The sequence below is a fragment of the Kogia breviceps genome, chromosome 11, assembly GCF_026419965.1.
Source record: "Kogia breviceps isolate mKogBre1 chromosome 11, mKogBre1 haplotype 1, whole genome shotgun sequence".
Taxonomy (NCBI): Eukaryota; Metazoa; Chordata; class Mammalia; order Artiodactyla; family Physeteridae; genus Kogia; species Kogia breviceps.
Genome location: NC_081320.1, coordinates 101355295 through 101373001, shown reverse-complemented (window position 1 = coordinate 101373001; position 17707 = coordinate 101355295). Strand labels below are relative to the sequence as shown.

Here is a 17707-nt window from a genome sequence, read left to right as displayed (position 1 = left end):
AGATCAGGAAAAAGACAAGGATGCCCACTCTCACCACTTTTATCCAACATAATATTGGAAGTCCTAGCCACAGCCATCACAGAAGAAAAAGAAATAAAAGGATTTTAAGTTGGAAAGGAAGAAGTAACTGTCACTGTTTGCAGATGACATCATATTACACATAGAAAATCCTAAAGACACCACCAAAAAACCACTAGAACTCATTAGTGAATTCAGTAAAGTTCCAGGATACAATATTAATATACAGAAATCTGTTGTGTTTCTATACAATAACAACAAACTATCAAATAAAATTAAGAAAACAATCTCATTTTACAATCTTATCAAAAAGTATAAAATACCTAGGAGTAAATCTAAGAAAGCAAATATCTGTACTTGGAAAACTATAAGACATTGATGAAAGAAATTGAAGATGACACAAACAAATGGAAAGATATGCTGTGCTCATGGCTTGAAAGAATTAATATTCGTAAATTGTCCATACTACCCACGGCAATCTACAGATTCATTGCAATCCCTATCAAAATATCACTGGCATTTTTCACAGAACTAGAAGAAACAATTCTAAAATTTGTATGGAAATACAAAGACGCTGAATAGCCAAAACAATCTTATAAAAGAAGAGCAAAACTGGAGGTATCATGCTCTCTGATTTCAAACTATACTACAAAGATACAGTAATCAAAATAGGATGCTACTGGCACAAATTCAGACACAGATCAATGGAACAGAACAAAGAGCCCAGAAATAAACCCACACTTATATGGTCAATGACTCTATGACAAATGAGGCAAGAATATACAATGTGGAAAAGACAGCCTCAAGACCCAAGTTTGGTTCAGTAAAAGAAGCAACTTAATTGTCCACTGGTAGATGAATGAATAAAGAATATGTGGTATATATAAACTTGACTCTCTGGAAGCTAGGGGAAAACACCTTACTGGTATTTCTGCAACGAATGCTGCCCTTAAAGGGGCCAACAGCAGCCAAACCTCTGTCATTGTCCAAAGTGCTATTTCCCCAAATGATAATTTAGAAAAACTGGCTAAAGAGGCCCAACAATTGGCTTCAGAAAAGGAAAAACAAGATAGGAAATTCAACAATTATTGATTTGATTAAAAGATATAGTTCTGGTTTGGAGCAAATAGCAACCTAGTTCTACCAGATACTCTAAAATTCCCATTCCTGGGACTTCCCTGGCAGTCTAGTGATTAAGACTCTGCACTTCCACGGCAGGAGGCACAGGTTCCATCCCTGGTCAGGGAATTAATATCCCACATGCTGTGCGACATGGCCAAAAAAAAAATTCCCATTCCTCACCATTGTACATGCATTTAGCCATTGGTATACTGACAAAATGATAGATGTTAGATGGTAGCTAAATGAACCCATTTAAAGAATTTTTGAGACTGAGTTGTTGAAGTTCTTTCCATTAACTGGAGGTAAAATAAACTCTGTGTCTTCTGTCTAGCTGAAAACTACCCTGTTCTATGACCTTAGAACTATTAGTTGTTAGGATGTCAAGATTCCCAAAGTGGGGACTTCCCTGGTGGTCCAGTGGGTAAGACTCTGCACTCCTAATGCAGGGGGCCCTGGTTGGGGAACTAGATCCCACATGCATGCTGCAACTAAGAGTCCACATGCTGCAACTAAAGACCCTGCATGCCATTACGAAGATCCCGTGTGCCACAACTAAGACCCGGCACAGCCAACATGCATAAACAAACAAACAAATAAATAAATAAATATTTTTTAAAAGATCCTCAAAGTGAGGAGATGTGGGAGCATATGTGTATGTATAACTGATTTAGTTTGTTGTAGAGGGAAAACTAACACACTATTGTAAAACAATTATACTCCAATAAAGATGTTAAAAAAAAAAAAAAAAGATCCTCAAAGTGAAAACAATCTCAAATTATTGAGCCAAACTCTCTATCAGAGAAATTTCAATACACACCAGAATGAAACATAATGTGGAACAAAGCAAACAAACTGCAAATCCTACTAGAAAATTTTTGAGTTTTATTAAGCAATTGTGAAATTAAGTTCCCCCAAAACTGAGTTCCCCTGCTGAATTTATGATTAACCTCTTTATTTAAAACTTTATTCTCTTTCTTGTCCCATCCCCTGCTCCCCTCAGGATGGAAAAGGGTCAAAGAAAAGGGGGAGCTGAAACCGAGCAGGCCCAGTAGAGGCCTTCCTAGTGACAGACCTGTTTGTGTCCTCACTTATTATTAATTGGGAAAAGAGGCTATGGAAATACACTGTGACCTCCTAGGCTCCTACATGTGGAACAAAGAAGAGGCCCTCGCAGTTATTATTTGGGGAAGTAAAGAATACAGAAACAAAGATAGGACAGTCAGGCAGGAGAGCATCCATAACTTAAAAAATATATCAGTCACAAGAACTCCCAGTTCTGTTTCACAAGTAAAGATAAGTCTGATGCACACTCTTAAGTTGTTTTGCAGATACTAAAACCCCAACCAGGTGGAGGAAGTTGACTGCATGCTGACCACCGGCACGCATGCTGACTGCTGGCATGCAGCCCCAAGATCGAATGGAACCGGAAAGTTGATGATGTTGACTTCTAAAATGCCACCCTGTTACCTCACCACCAACCAATCAAAAGGACATGCATGAGTCGATTATGCACCCCTTAACCCTCTCCCTCACCCTGTCTTTAAAAACCTTTCCCTGAAAGCCATCAGGGAGTTTGGTTCTTTCGAGCATGAGCCACCCATTCTCCTTGCTTGGTGTCTGCAACAAATGCTATACTTTCCTTCACCACAACCAGGGGTCAGTAAATTGACTTTGCTGCATGCAGCTGAGTGGACCCAAGTTTGGTTCAGTAACAACTGTATGAGTTATATTAATATTGAATTGTTATTTTAAAAAATTTATTTTATTTATTTTTGGCTGCGTTGGGTCTTCGTTCTGTGCACGGGCTTTCTCTAGTTGCGGCGAGCGGGGGCTACTCTTCGTTGCGGTACATGGGCTTCTCATTGTGGTGGCTTCTCTTGTTGCAGAGCACGGGCTCTAGGTGTGCGGGCTTCAGTAGTTGTAGTATGTGGGCTCAGTAGTTGTGGCTCGTGGGCTCTAGAGCGCAGGCTCAGTAGTTGTGGCACACACGGCATGTGGGATCTTCCCGGACCAGGTCTGGAACCTGTGTCCCTTGCATTGGCAGGCGGATTCTTAACCACTGCACCACCAGGGAAGCCCTGAATTGTTATTTTGAATTTGTTCTCTCATACTGCCAGATAAAGCAAGTAAGTATTTGTATTCACATTTAGGTAAATTGTGCTTTCATGTTTAAGCTGTTTATTATAAAAGGAGATATAATTATATAATCAAGAATATTAAAAGGAACTGTGCTGTTAGAACTGGACTGGAAATATCAATATGAACTCATGGCTTTATATGAAAAAACTATCGTAAAAATGCATCTTGGGCTTCCCTGGTGGCGCAGTGGTTGAGAGTCTGCCTGCCAATGTGGGGGACACAGGTTCGTGCCCCGGTCCGGGGGGATCCCGCGTGCTGTAGAGCGGCTGGGCCCGTGGGCCGTGGCCGCTGGGCCTGTGCATCCGGAGCCTGTGCTCTGCGGCGGGAGAGGCCACAGCAGTGAGAGGCCCACGTGCCACACACACACACAAAATGCATCTTTTCTAGCCCTGTCTACTGAAGTGGTGTAAGAGGACCTCCATGATGCACCCTAGTACTGAAATTCCAGCCTCCAATATCACTTTTTAATAAAAGGAATCAAGGCTTTTTGGACAAAAGGCTAATCCTATGTTTGAGACAGAATAGTACAAAATGAGCCTGCAACACCTCCTTATGCCAGAAGGTGAGAAGATGCTTAGAGATTAATGGCAATCACAGGACACGGGAACTGATTTAAAAAGGGCTCCTTCTGGCCCAAACTGAGTAAGACAACTTGAACATTGAAGGAGAATAGTGGCTGAGCTTGGTTGTTATAAAGTGAATACGAGTCAGGAGTCCGTGATGATACACCACAAAAAGGTTAACAAAGTATCTTAAAAGCCAGAGAATAAGACAGATCATATTTCTCTTGAGGCTTGTTACTCAATCACCGTATTACTGACTTATTTATTGTACAGTTAAAGAATAAATAAACTAGCAAATGCATAAAAACCAGTTAGCAGGTATTTTCTAACATAAATATAAGTAGAATAAGTTGTGACTGTGAGACTAAATGCACCTATTTTTTTTGAATTTTTTTTATACAGCAGGTTCCTATAAGTTCTCTATTTTATACATAATAGTGCATATATATCAATCCCAATCTCCCAATTCATCCCCCCCCCACCATGGTTTTCCCCATTTGGTGTCCATACGTTTGTTCTCTACATCTGTGTCTCTATTTCTGCCTTGCAAACCAACTCATCTGTACCATTTTTCTAGATTCCACATATATGCATTAATATACAGTATTTGTTTTCTCTTTCTGACTTACTCCACAATGTATGACAGTGTCTAGGTCCATCTAAGTCTCTACAAATGACCCAATTTCATTCCTTCTTATGGCTGAGTAATATTCCATTATATATATGTACCACATCTTCTTTGTTCATTCATCTGTTGATGGACACTTATGTTGCTTCCATGATCTGGCTATTGTAAATAGTGCTGCAATGAACATTGGGGTGCATGTGTCTTTTTGAATTATGGTTTTCTCTGGGTATGTGCCCAATAGTGGGATTGCTGGGTCATATGGTAATTCTATTTTCAGTTTTTTTAAAAAAATAAATTTATTTTATTTATTTTTGGCTGTGTTGGGTCTTCGTTGTGGTGTGCGGGCTCCTCATTGTGGTGGCGTCTCTTGTTGTGGAGCACAGGCTCTAGAAGCGCGGGCTTCAGTAGCCGTGGTGCATGGGCTCAGTAGTTGTGGCTCACAGGCTCTAGAGCACAGGCTCAGTAGTTGCGGCGCATGGGCTTAGTTGCTCTGCAGCATGTGGGACCTTCCTAGACCAAGGCTCGAACCTGTGTCCCCTGCATTGGCAAGTGTATTCTCAACCACTGTGCCACCAGGGAACTCCTATTTTTAGTTTTTTTAAGGAACCTCCATACTGTTCTCCATAGTGGCTGTATCAATTTACATTCCCACTAACAGCACAAGAGGGTTCCCTTTTCTCCACACCCTCTCCAGCATTTGTTGCTTGTAGATTTTCTGATGATGCCCATTCTAACCAGTGTGAGGTGATACCGGATTGTAGTTTTGATTTGCATTTCTCTAATAATTAGTGATGTTGAGCAGCTTTTCATGTGCCTCTTGGCTATCTGTATGTCTTCTTTGGAGTAATGTCTATTTAGGTCTTCAGGCCATTTTTGGATTCGGTTGTTTGTTTTTCAATATTGAGCTGAATGAGCTGTTTATATATTTTGGAGATTAATTTTTTGTCCATTGATTCATTTGCAAATATTTTTTTCCCATTCTGAGGGTTGTCTTTTCATCTTGTTTATAGTTTCCTTTGCTGTGCAAAAGCTTTTAAGTTTCATTAGGTCCCATTTGTTTATTTTTGTTTTTATTTCCATTACTCTAGGAGGTGGGTCAAAAAAGATCTTGCTGCGGTTTATGTCAAATAATGTTCTTCCTAAGTTTTCCTTTAAGAGTTTTATAGTATCTCACCTTACATTTAGGTCTTTAATCAATTTGGAGTTTATTTTTGTGTATGGTGTTAGGGAAGGTTCTAATTTCATTCTTTTACATGTAGCTCTCCAGTTTTCCCAGCACCACTTATTGAAGAGACTGTCTTTTCTCCATTGTATATCCTTGCTTCCTTTGTCATAGATTAGTTGACCATAGGTGTGTGGGTTTATCTCTGGGCTTTCTATCCTGTTCCATTTATCTGTATTTCTGTTTTTGTGCCAGTACCATATCGTCTTGAACACTGTAGCTTTGTAGTATAGTCTGAAGTCAGGGAGTATGATTCCTCCAGCTCCGTTTTTTCCCCCTCAAGATTGCTTTGGCTATTCAGGGTCTTTTGTGTCTCCATACAAATTTTAAGATTTTTTTCTTTTAGTTCTGTAAAAAAAAAAAATGCCATTGGTAATTCGATAGGGATTGCATTGAATTGGTAGATTGCTTTGGGTAGAATAGTCATTTTCACAATATTGATTCTTCCAATCCAAGAACATGGTATATCTCTCCATCTGTTTGTGTCATCTTTGATTTCTTTCATCAGTGTTTTATAGTTTTCTGAGTACAGTTCTTTTACCTCCTTACATAGGTTTATTTCTAGGTATTTTATTCTTTTTGTTGCAATGGTGAATGGGATTGTTGCCTTAATTTCTCTTTCTGATCTTTCGTCATTAGTGTATAGGAATGCAAGAGATTTCTGTGCATTAATTTTGTATCCTGCAACTTTACCAAATTCATTGATTAGCTCTAGTAGTTTTCTGGTGGCATCTTTAGGATTATCTATATATAGTATCATGTCAGCAGCAAACAGTGACTGTTTTACTTCTTCTTTTCCAATTTGTATTGCTTTTATTTCTTTTTCTTCTCTGATTGCCATGGCTAGGACTTCCAAAACTATGTTGAATAATAGTGGCGAGAGTGGACGTCCTTGTCTTGTTCCTGATCTTAGAGGAAATGCTTTCAGTTTTCACTATTGAGAATGATGTTTGCTGTGGGTTTGTCATGTATGGCCTTTATTGTGTTGAGGTAGGTTCCCTCTATGCCCACTTTCTGGAGAGTTTTTATCAAAATGGGTGTTGAATTTTGTCTTATTCTTCAATTTGTTAATATGGTGTATCACACTGATTGACTTGCGTATATTGAAGAATCCTTGCATCCCTGTGATAAATCCCACTTAATCATGGTGTATGATCCTTTTAATGTGTTGTTGGATTCTGTTTGCTAGTATTTTGTGGAGGATTTTTGCATTTATATTCATCAGTGATATTGGTCTGTAATTTTCTTTTTTTGTAGCATCTTTGTCTGGTTTTGGTATCAGGGTGATGGTGGCCTTGTAGAATGAGTTTGGGAGTGTTCCTTCCTCTGCAATTTTTTGGAAGAGTTTGAGAAGGATGGGTGTTAGCTCTTCTCTAAATGTTTGACAGAATTCACCTTTGAAGCCATCTGGTCCTGGACTTTTGTTTGTTGGAAGATTTTTAATCACAGTTTCAATTTCATTACTTGTGATTGGTCTGTTAATATTTTCTATTTTTTCCTGGTTCAGTTTTGGAAGGTTATACCTTTCTAAGAATTTGTCCATTTCTTCCAGGTTGTCCATTTTATTGGCATAGAGTTGCTTGTAGTAATCCCTTAGGATGCTTTGTATTTCTGCGGTGTCCATTGTATCTTCTCCTTTTTTGTTTCTAATTTTATTGATTTGAGTCCTCTCCCTCCTTTTTTGATGAGTCTGGTTAAAGTTTTATCAATTTTGTTTATCTTCTCAAATAACAAGCTTTTAGTTTTATTGATCTTTGCTATTGTTTTCTTTGTTTCTATTTCACTTATTTCTGCTCTGATCTTTATGATTTCTTTCCTTCTACTAACTTTGGGTTTTGTTTGTTCTTCTTTCTCTCGTTCCTTTAGGTGTAAAGTTAGATTGTTTATTTGAGATTTTTCTTGTTTCTTGAGGTAGGCTTGTATAGCTATAAACTTCCCTCTTTTGCTGCATCCCATCGGTTTCGGATCATCGTGTTTTCATTGTCATTTGTCTCTAGTTATTTTTTTTATTTCCTCTTTGATTTCTTCAGTGATCTGTTGGTTATTTAGTAACGTATTGTTTAGCCTTCATATGTTTGTGTTTTTTTACATTAAAAACATCTATTAAATGTACACATGCAACATTCTCTCAGGTTCCAAGTTTTAAAAGTTCAGCACATGCCATGAGAGTTATGAATAAGAATCTAGGCAGCCTCTGTCCTAAATGTTAGTAGATAAATCAATCAACTGGTCTTCAGGTTGGTAAGTAGCTTTCAGTCCAGGAAGATCTACAATTTGTATAGAAATGTCTATGAAAATTAGACCCATTGTACAAATAACTTTCAGTCAAGGGAGAAAGAGTACATACTTGGTCTTTCTCTCATAACCATATGTAAGGGATAGTTTGGTCTGTTTAGAGTGACAGCCCAGTGGCAGTTATTTGAAATATATATCTAAGTAATAGGTTTAGACTAATGATTTTTAGGTAAAACCTAGTTTTAGTATTGGTATATCTAAAGAAAGCTTTAGGTTCTTTAATATATGTTAGTTGGATTTACAAGAAGTTGTTAGTTTTTAAGAAAGTTTTGTTACACAATTGTTTCTTGAAATACTAAAAGAAACGCTTGAAGTGACGAAGATGCTGCATCTGTTCCCTCGGAAAAAGGAGGAACAACCTGCAATATGGGCACTTGACTCTATTCCTCACCAGCCGTACACAGGCCACTGGACAGAGGCCACCTCGACCTGTGCTCACGGCATCCAGGTCAGCCTGGGTTGGTGTCCTGGGGCCCCTTAGTTCTCCCTCATGCCCTTGTCCAGATGCTCACTCAGTAGCATTCTTGGAAGTAGGGAGAAAAGACAAAATACTTTTTTAACATTTGGGTTTGCAGCTGGATTTCCTAATACAGCCAGTTTTCATTGCATGCTTCACCTACTTGCACCACTTTAAGGCTTTCCTGACCTTCCCAGTCAGCAGGCATGTTTTAGTTGTAATGTGCCTATTCTTCCCACCACCAAGGCTTTCCCCTGCAGGAAAACTAATGCAGCCTAAGGCTGGGAGGGAAGAAAGGCATCATTATGTTGCATCTGTGACTGATGCCAGCAATTGAGCAGGGTTCTGAGTGTGCAGGAAAATGGCTGTCATTAAGCCTCTGCACATGCTGTGCCTTTCAGAGTGGACATGGAGTTAACTTCATGCCTGGATGAACAATGCAGTACAATTACATCTAATACTGATGTAGCAAGCGGTGAAGACCTCCTCTCCCTTGGTCACCCTTTGGATATTCCCATTTGCAAAGGGCTTACAAGACAATGGATTGAGGTACTTGTTAGACGTTGATATATTGACAGTGATGCCAATTTAATAACCAACTGTAAGGTAGATGTGGGCTATTTATGCTCCATTAGCTAACGAAGGTGCTGTATTCCAGCATGGCGAGGACTCTGTGTTCATAACGGCACCTCTCCTGAATAAACAATTTAGAACTGTATTTCAGTTAGGCAGAGGCCTAAGCAAAATTTGACTCCAGTGCCTCCAATCTATACTTTTTCTATATGTCTTTTCTCCTATTGTAAAACCTCTCCTTTCTAGGTATGGAGTGACCTTCCTCTGACCTCTGGAAGGTCAAATCTTCCTAACGAAGGGGTGCTGTGCTGTCCTCCCTAACAGACTCCAGTCTCCCAATCACTGCCCAAATGTTCTCTTATACCTCTTTTATCATGTCCGTGCTCTTCTGCTAAACTAATCTTGGGGGTACGTGCTCTGTTTCCAGGTAGTACTTTCATTCTTACAGGAACTGGAAATAATGTATTGACTTGAAGGTTCCCCGTGAAACCTACTTAAAAAGGTATCTTTTACTGTTATGAACATTAAAAAGATAATAAGGGGATATTATGAACAATTCTACTCACATAAATTCAACAATTTAAATGAAATGGACCAAGTTCTCTAAAAGCACAAACTGCCAAATCTCATCCAATATGAAAGAGATAATTCAAATAACCTTGTAACTATTAAGGAAATTGAATTCATAATAGTAAAAAACCCTGGAAAAAGAAATCTCCAGGCCCTGATGATTTCATGGCAGAATTCAACCAAATGCTTGAAGAATTAACACTGATTCTACACAATTTTTTCTGAAAATAAAAGACAAAGGAGCACTTCCCAACTTATTTTATGATGCTCGTATTAACCTAATATCAAAACCTGACAAAAACAGTACAAAAAAGAAAACTACAGACCAATGTCCCTTGTGAACATAGACATAAAAAATCCTGCGTTTTCCCTGATGTTGCAGTGGTTGAGAATCTGCCTGCTAATGCAGGGGACACGGTCTGGGAGGATCCCACATGCTGCAGAGCAACTAGGCCCGTAAGCCACAACTACTGAGCCTGTGCGTCTGGAGCCTGTGCTCTGCAATGAGAGGCTGCGATAGCGAGAGGCCCTGCGCACCGCGATGAAGAGTGGCCCCCGCTTGCCACAACTAGAGAAAGCCGTCGCACAGAAACGAAGACCCAACACAGCCAAAATAAATTAATTAATAAAACAAAGGACTAGTCTTTGCCAAAAAAAAAAAAATCCTTATAAAAAATGTTAGTAAATGGAACCCAGTAATATGAAAAAGAATTGTATCCTATTTCCAACTGGGGTTTATTCCAGATATTCAAGGTGGGTTCAATATTTGAATAACAATTAATGTAGTCTACATTATTAACAGGCTAACAAGAGAAACACATGATTAATCGATGCATAAAATGCATAATCCCATTTATGATAAAAACTGTTAGAAAATAGGGATAGGAGGGAACTTCCTCAATAAATAAAGATAAAGAACATCTATGGAAACCTAAGGTTAACATCATATACTTACTGATGAAAGACAGAATGCTTTCCCCCAGGGAAGGGGAACAAGGCAAGGATGTCCTCTCTCACCACTCCTCTCATCAAAGTACTGGAAACCAGAAAGTACTTTACTGAAGGCACTTTTGGGGTGCTGCTTTGGTGGAGTGGCTGACACAGAAGCTGCATTGAAAAGGCATGTAGAGCATTGAGATGGAAATGGTTCATCAAGAGGGTTCAGGGGCTTCCCTGGTGGCGCAGTGCTTGAGAGTCCGCCTGCGATGCAGGGGACACGGGTTTGTGCCCCAGTCTGGGAAGATCTCACATGCCGCAGAGCGGCTGGGCCCGTGAGCCATGGCCACTGAACCTGCGCGTCCGGAGCCTGTGCTCCGCAATGGGAGGGGTCACAGCAGTGAGAGGCCCGTATACCACCAAAAAAAAAAAAAAAAAAAAAAAGAAGAGGGTTCAGAATGGCTGCCCAGATAAGACTGCAGATGCAGCTATACTTTCTCTCTTGAACAAGTCCCAAGTTGACTCTTCAATTTTCCAGTGAGATAGTTAGCTGCCTTTCTTTTGGAAACATTATTAGAGAAGCATATATAGCTTTAAAAATCTGAGATGAACACAATCTTAGCTTATTTAAAGTTGTTGGAAATCTTAGAAATCACCTAGTGTATTGTTTTCATCATTTTCCACAGCGCCTTGCCCATGTAGATAATTGCTGTTAAATTTGACATGTGAGGAAACTGAAGCTCAAGTAGACTAAGTTATCTCCCCTTTGCCAGATAATGTGGAACAACTAGTTCCCTGCGTCGGAAATGTCCTTGTCCCTGGTGACTGCTCTTCCACATTGCAAGTTAATTCCATCTCTTCCAAAGAATTCCCTGACTTTTAAAGCATAAATCCTCCTGGCCACCTTTACTCATTTTACTGTTACCTGTTATTACAATTCATCACTATATATTTAGCCATACAATTTATGGGATATTATGTTCACTAAACTGCAGTCTCACGAGGGCAAGGATCCAGTGGGTTTCCCTTATAACTAGCACCTAGGGCAGTATTAGCACAGAACATTCGCATTAACAATTATTTGTGAATTGTATTTTTGGCTCCTGTCTAGGGCAGGGAGTGCTTTACACGTGAGTTTCAAGTGACAGGACGGTAGGCACTTTTCCAACAAAACAGTCTTCTGTGTTGACTTCTTGGTCCATTCTAAAGCAATTCTCCATCTCTCACAACACCTTAACCACATCCGTTTCTCCAGCTCGAACCCCGACTCTTCCCAATCATCTTTCCCCTGCTCTGGCCCTCCTCCTGGAATCACGCATCCTGCATCTGGCCCCCAGGTCGTCATCCCTTGGGGTGGTTCTCCTCCAGCTTCAGGCTGCCCCACCACCGCCGTTCACAGATGTCTCAGAACTGTCGGCCGCACCAAGCAGTCAATACGAGAGCCACTGTGGCCTGCAAATCACATTTATTGGCAAAGCACTTCGTTTCCAAATAGCTTTCACAAATGTCATCCTTTGGGTTCTCTACACACAGAACTGGCATCCAAGGCTGTGACTCCTTCCCATTGCTTCATGAAGCAGGGACTTTAGCTTCCTCGTTTTTTTTGTTTTTTAATTTATTTGTTTTATTTATTTATTTATTTTTGGCTGCATTGGGTCTTTGTTGCTGCGCGTGGGCTTTGTCTAGTTGTGGTGTGCGGGCTTCTCATTGTCGTGGCTTCTCTTGTGTGGAGCACAGGCTCTAGGCACGCGGGCTTCAGTAGTTGTGGCTCGCGGGCTCTAGAGCGCAGGCTCAGTAGTTGTGGCGCATGGGCTTAGTTGCTCCACGGCATGTGGGATCTTCCCTGACCAGGGCTCGAACCCATGTCCCCTGCATTAGCAGGTGGATTCTTAACCACTGCGCTACCAGGGAAGCCCCTTCCTCGAGTTAAGTTAGCCTTTTTTAAACATCCTAACCTAAGGGGTAGCCCAGGTTGCTATTCTCGGGCCCGGGGCTCCCGCCCAGACTCCGGCCCGCCTACCCGGCTACCGCCTCGAACCTCCAGAGAACGAAGAAAAACTCCCGCGAACCGCCCGGAAGAGGAGGCTCTCGCGGAGGAAATGCGTAGCCAACGCACTGGTCCTCCAGAGCCTCTTCCTGGGACTCTCTAGGTTTCCACCGTTTCTCAGTGGTTCTTCCGGTTTGGTGTCTCAGGCTATTCCCGCCTCTTCCCCTCTGCCGCCGGGATTTAACGAACTCTCGCGAGATCTAGGCCTCTTCCTAAGCCTACTGGGGTCGGCGGCGGCAGCCAGCGTCGGCCGCTTGGTCAAGGTATGTAGGCCGCTGCCTCCGTGCTGGTGTGACGGCTTTGAGGGGCACACGTCTGGGGTCCCCGGGTGGGGATGCGGCCGATTACCCGGCCCGCGGGCCCCGATGGCGTGTGCGGGGAGAGCTGGGGCTGCGACCGGGGTCGGGCCGCGCGGGCGGGTGGGCCGGCGGGGTCGCGGGCCGCCCGGTTTGAGCGCTCCGTGCTTCCAGGTGCCGGCCATGTTCAGTTCCAGTGCGAAGATTGTGAAGCCCAATGGCGAGAAGCCGGACGAGTTCGAGTCGGGCATCTCCCAGGTGAGGGGGCGGGCGGAGCGCAGAGGCCGCGCCGGGGTCCGGGGTCCGGGGTCCGGGCGCTGAGGGTGCGCTCCTGCCTCCTCTCCCGCAGGCCCTCCTGGAGTTGGAGATGAACTCGGACCTCAAGGCCCAGCTGAGGGAGCTGAACATCACGGCCGCCAAGGTACAGTTGAGTCCCTCCCGGGGGGCGTTGGGGCACGTGCTGTTGGCGGGACGCCCCAGCGACTCGGGTGTCGAGCGTGTGACGGTGTCGGCGCGGCGCGTTACCGCTTCAGCTGGGCCAGACCGGGAGGGGCGGCGCTGGGGGCCTAAGAGAGTGTGCGCCTCTCTGCTCTCCCTTCCCCAGGAAATTGAAGTTGGTGGAGGTCGGAAAGCTATCATAATTTTCGTTCCCGTTCCTCAACTGAAGTCTTTCCAGAAAATCCAGGTCCGGCTCGTGCGGGAGCTGGAGAAGAAGTTCAGCGGGAAGCACGTTGTCTTTATCGCGCAGGTAGCTGTCCTGCTGCTGAATGCGCCGTCTTGCGAGTCCCGTTAAACATCACTCGCGAGCGTGAAGAAGCTGTTCCCGGAGGTTAGGGTGTTCGCACTGGGCCAAAGGGAGGCGGCGCACGGCTACTGTTAGAGCGAAGGCGGCTGTGTGTGTGCAGCGCCGTCGGTGCACCGGCGGTGCACACTGGTGATCGCGGTGAGACGTGCGCTTGCAGTGAGCCTGGGTTTTCAGCCTGATGGAATTGCCTGTCTGAGACTCAGCGAGATTTTCCTGCCTGGTGCGGCAGACGTAGGTTTGGGGAGGAAAAGAGATGCAAAGAAATGGTATGTAGGGAAAGTGGGACACGGTCGAGAGATTTTTTTGTTTGTTTTGTTGTTACAGTTAGATCTGGCCTTCCTGCAAACAAATGTATAGAAATTAAGTGCCTGGCTGATGAGGAATTACGGAGTGGTATCCTGGCTTAGTACCTGTAGTGGGCCAGATGGAACGTGAAAAGGGGTGTGGTCTTTGGGAGATGAGTCATATTATGGAGCAACCAATTTTTAACAGTTCCCTTTTAATGTAAGCCATGGATTCTGAAAGAATTACTGGGTAATCGGGGATTACTTCAGAGGCGTTCTCAGTAACTTGTTGGGTCTAGGCTGTTTGGCTTCTGGAGCTTTGAATTTATTCATCCACTGAGTCCTTTGGTTTTTAAAGCAGGTTGACAGTGCTTGGTTTCTTGCCGACTTACGGTCTTTTTTTTGTTGTTGTTGCGTGATAATTTTTACTTTACAGAGGAGAATTCTGCCCAAGCCAACTCGAAAAAGCCGTACAAAAAATAAGCAAAAACGTCCCAGGAGGTAAGTTTTATCAGCATGAAAAACGTACCACTGTTGTCAGCAGTTCTTGACTGGCCTGTGTTGTTTATAGTCAGAGTTGCAGTAGGCTCCTAAAATTAAATCTTGTTAACGTAGGAAATCCATTCACACGGGAATTTTTATCAAGTGAGTTAGTTTTTTCTATAATTATATGCGAAATGTTTTAAAAGTAGCTCTGGAGGTAAGAATTACACATATACACCTAGGTGGTATAATAGGTTACTGTTATCACAAAAGACGAGGTTGTTTCCTCCAGTTCTTTGGGCAAAGGGTGGGAACAGTGGGGAGGAGTTGAGTTGAGTGCCGTGGGGTAAAGCACACCAGGTGTGCAGGTGGGCTGTGACCTGCCATCCTCATTTTTTACTTTTGCTGTGGGTTAAGGCTGAAAGGTTAGAGTTTTCCATTGCTCACATCGCAGGTTAAAGGTGTCAGCGCAGTTGTAGTTGCTGATGGACGATGCTTTGTAAATTTGACTGAACGGCAGGTTATCTGACATAAACTTAGATGTTGGCAGTTGGCTCTTTGCTCTGTAGCAGGCCCTCCGGTATTTTTCTTCTGAAGCAGATCAGTTCCTGTGCTTCGTGATTATTGAAGTCAGCGCTGCCACTGCTCCTCTTTAAATAGGCTTTAGACGGTGTTGGAATTTGAGTCTGAGGCTACCGTTGATTCCGTTCGAATTTATGGTTTGAAGGAAGTAATTAGCAGGTTTTTATTTGTGTGCCTGCTTCGTCCTGTAAGTGTAAGAAGTGCTTAGTCGGTGGTTAGCAGCCATTGATCGATTGGGCCGTCCGTCTCATTTGCTTTTTGAGAGGTGAAAAAGGCTTTGGAAAGTGGGTCCACCATGGGGCAGTGAGGCCTTTGCAGTTGTTTAGGAGCCCCTTCTGTGTGCTTGGGAGCTGCCAGACAGGAAATAGAAATGAGTAGAACATGGTGTCTGATCCACTGAGGGGTGAACAAGACCTAGACACATTCCAGAATACAAGGTAGCTGCGTAAACATTGAGAGTGAGAATTGTCTTTTTTTTCGGTCATTCCTGATATCCTGTGGTACAAAGCTGATACTCCAAAAGTTTGGAATTAATTGAACCTTCTCGTCAGGCAGCCAGGTGGGTTGTGAACTTGAAATGATACTCAGGAGAGGTGCAGGGTTCCCTTAGCAGTTTGTGGGATGGGATGGGTTGAAAACGGGGGACCCTCATAGGAGGGGCCACATCCTAGAGCTGGTGATAGAATAGTGTCTTTTGGGATGGGATGTCACCTCGTTCCATCGCAGGGAACAAGGGGGGTTTGGTGCATTTTGGAGGCCAAGGGGAGCCTTCAGAGGGTCTTTAGTAGGTGAAATGTGTAATGACATCAGTAATTATTTTGACAGCAACGGAGGGGATAGTTTTGGAGAGAGGAAAGAGGTTACTGCAGTGATGTAGTCGAGAAATCACACGACTGACAATAAACCTAAAGATAATGTATAAAAATAAAAGTCTTCGTTAATCCCCATCCCCTGGAGAAAGTCACTCGTAATAGCTGGTGTATGTGTAGCTTACAAGGTATCACGTTTAAAATACGCTAAGCTTTTGAAATAAAACAGGGTGTCGGGAAGTCCCCTGCGGCCCAGCGGTTAGGCCTGTGGCTTCAGTTCCTGGTCGCGGGCAACTAAAATCCCCAGGGGGTGCCCTCCGTGGAGCCAAAGAAAATAGGGTGTTTGGTAACCTGTTCTAGTTTGGTAATGGCTCTTGGTGTGATTCATTCAATGCAGGTAAATTGCTTGAAAGCTAGTGTTAATCTGGCTTCAGGAACCGGGAGTTTGCCGTTTATGTTTTTGACTTCAAGAGGTACCCTTGGGGCTCCCAGGAGGGCGGACCTGGCTAGATTTCTCACTTGTCGCTGTATTCTGTTCTCAAGCCGCACGCTGACAGCCGTGCACGACGCCATCCTGGAGGACTTGGTTTTCCCAAGTGAGATTGTAGGCAAGAGGATCCGCGTGAAGCTGGATGGCAGCCGACTCATAAAGGTTCATTTGGATAAAGCACAGCAGAACAATGTGGAACACAAGGTAATAGGCCTTGTTTATCATGGAAAGATCCAGAACAGATAAGGCTAGACTGCAGCCTAACCTGTCCCCATGTGGCACCAGAACCAGTCTTTGTGAACTGAGGGCCCACTTCCTCTTGGATTATATGTCAGGTTTTAAATTGGGGTGGTTTTTTTTTTGGCTGCGTTGGGTCTGTATTGCTGTGTGCGGGATTTCTTTAGTTGTGGCGAGCGGGGCCTACTCTTGCTGCGGAGCACAGGCTCTAGGCTCACAGTCTCAGTAGCTGTGGCTCGCAAGCTCTAGAGTGCAGGCTCAGTAGTTGTGGTGCATGGACTTAGCCTCTCCGCGGCATGTGGGATCTTCCCGGACCAGGGCTCGAATCCCTGTCCCCTGCATCGGCAGGCGGAGTCTCAACCACTGCGCCACCAGGGAAGTCTTGGGGGATGTTTTAAAAGATGGAATTCTCGGGCTTCCCTGGTGGCGCAGTGGTTGAGAGTCCGCCTGCCGATGCAGGGGACGCGGGTTCGTGCCCCGGTCCGGGAAGATCCCACGTGCCACGGAGCGGCTGGGCCCGTGAGCTGTGGCCGCTGCGCCTGTGCGTCCGGAGCCTGTGCTCCGCAACGGGAGGGGCCACAACAGTGAGAGGCCCGCGTACCACAAAAAAACCCCAAAAAACAATAAAAGATGGAATTCTCTACCTTTTAAGTTATTAGGAGAAATTGAAGTACAGTAATTCCATGGTGTGACTTTTAGTAAAGCTGTTTTTATGGGCGGGGTGGTGGTCCTGTTAGAATATGGGGAGAACTGTCACTTTGCTTCATTCCTGGTAGAGCACTAACCTCTGGGATCCCCCAGGATCTCTGCCGAGAGGCCTAGAGAAGCCAGCCCTCGGGTGCAGTGCTGTGGAGGCCTGTCCCACGACACTGGAGAGGAGCTTGCCCCCAGGTTGGGACTATAGGGCCATGTCCGGTAGATTTCTTCTGTGCCTGGTTGCTGAGGAGAAAAACCATACAGGGCACAATTTCACAGTCTTTAGGCTTTAAGACGAGTGTGTATTGAAATGTTTTGTGATGAGTTATTTCTTTTCTCGTAGGTTGAAACGTTTTCTGGTGTCTATAAGAAGCTCACAGGCAAAGATGTTAATTTTGAGTTCCCAGAGTTTCAGTTGTAAACAAAAATGACTAAATAAAATATTATTCACAATA

The 17707-nt window shown here is 43.6% G+C and overlaps 1 protein-coding gene across 1 annotated transcript; it reads left to right on the top strand.

The window, feature by feature from the left end:
- The first annotated feature begins 12721 nt into the window (after nt 1–12721).
- On the top strand, nt 12722–17707 carry RPS7 (ribosomal protein S7). Its single transcript, XM_059078271.1, has 7 exons — nt 12722–12833; nt 13041–13124; nt 13216–13287; nt 13471–13614; nt 14392–14456; nt 16373–16523; nt 17596–17707. The coding sequence occupies exons 2-7, from the start codon at nt 13050–13052 to the stop codon at nt 17671–17673; spliced, it is 585 nt and encodes a 194-aa protein (XP_058934254.1). The 5' UTR covers nt 12722–12833; nt 13041–13049; the 3' UTR covers nt 17674–17707.

Coding starts and splice junctions, on each gene's coding strand:
- RPS7 (XM_059078271.1), top strand. CDS start 13,050: ATGTTCAGTTCCAGTGCGAAGATTGTGAAGCCCAATGGCGAGAAGCCG. Junction 13,615..14,391: donor ACGTTGTCTTTATCGCGCAG/GTAGCTGTCCTG, acceptor TTTACTTTACAG/AGGAGAATTCTGCCCAAGCC. Junction 16,524..17,595: donor AGAACAATGTGGAACACAAG/GTAATAGGCCTT, acceptor CTTTTCTCGTAG/GTTGAAACGTTTTCTGGTGT.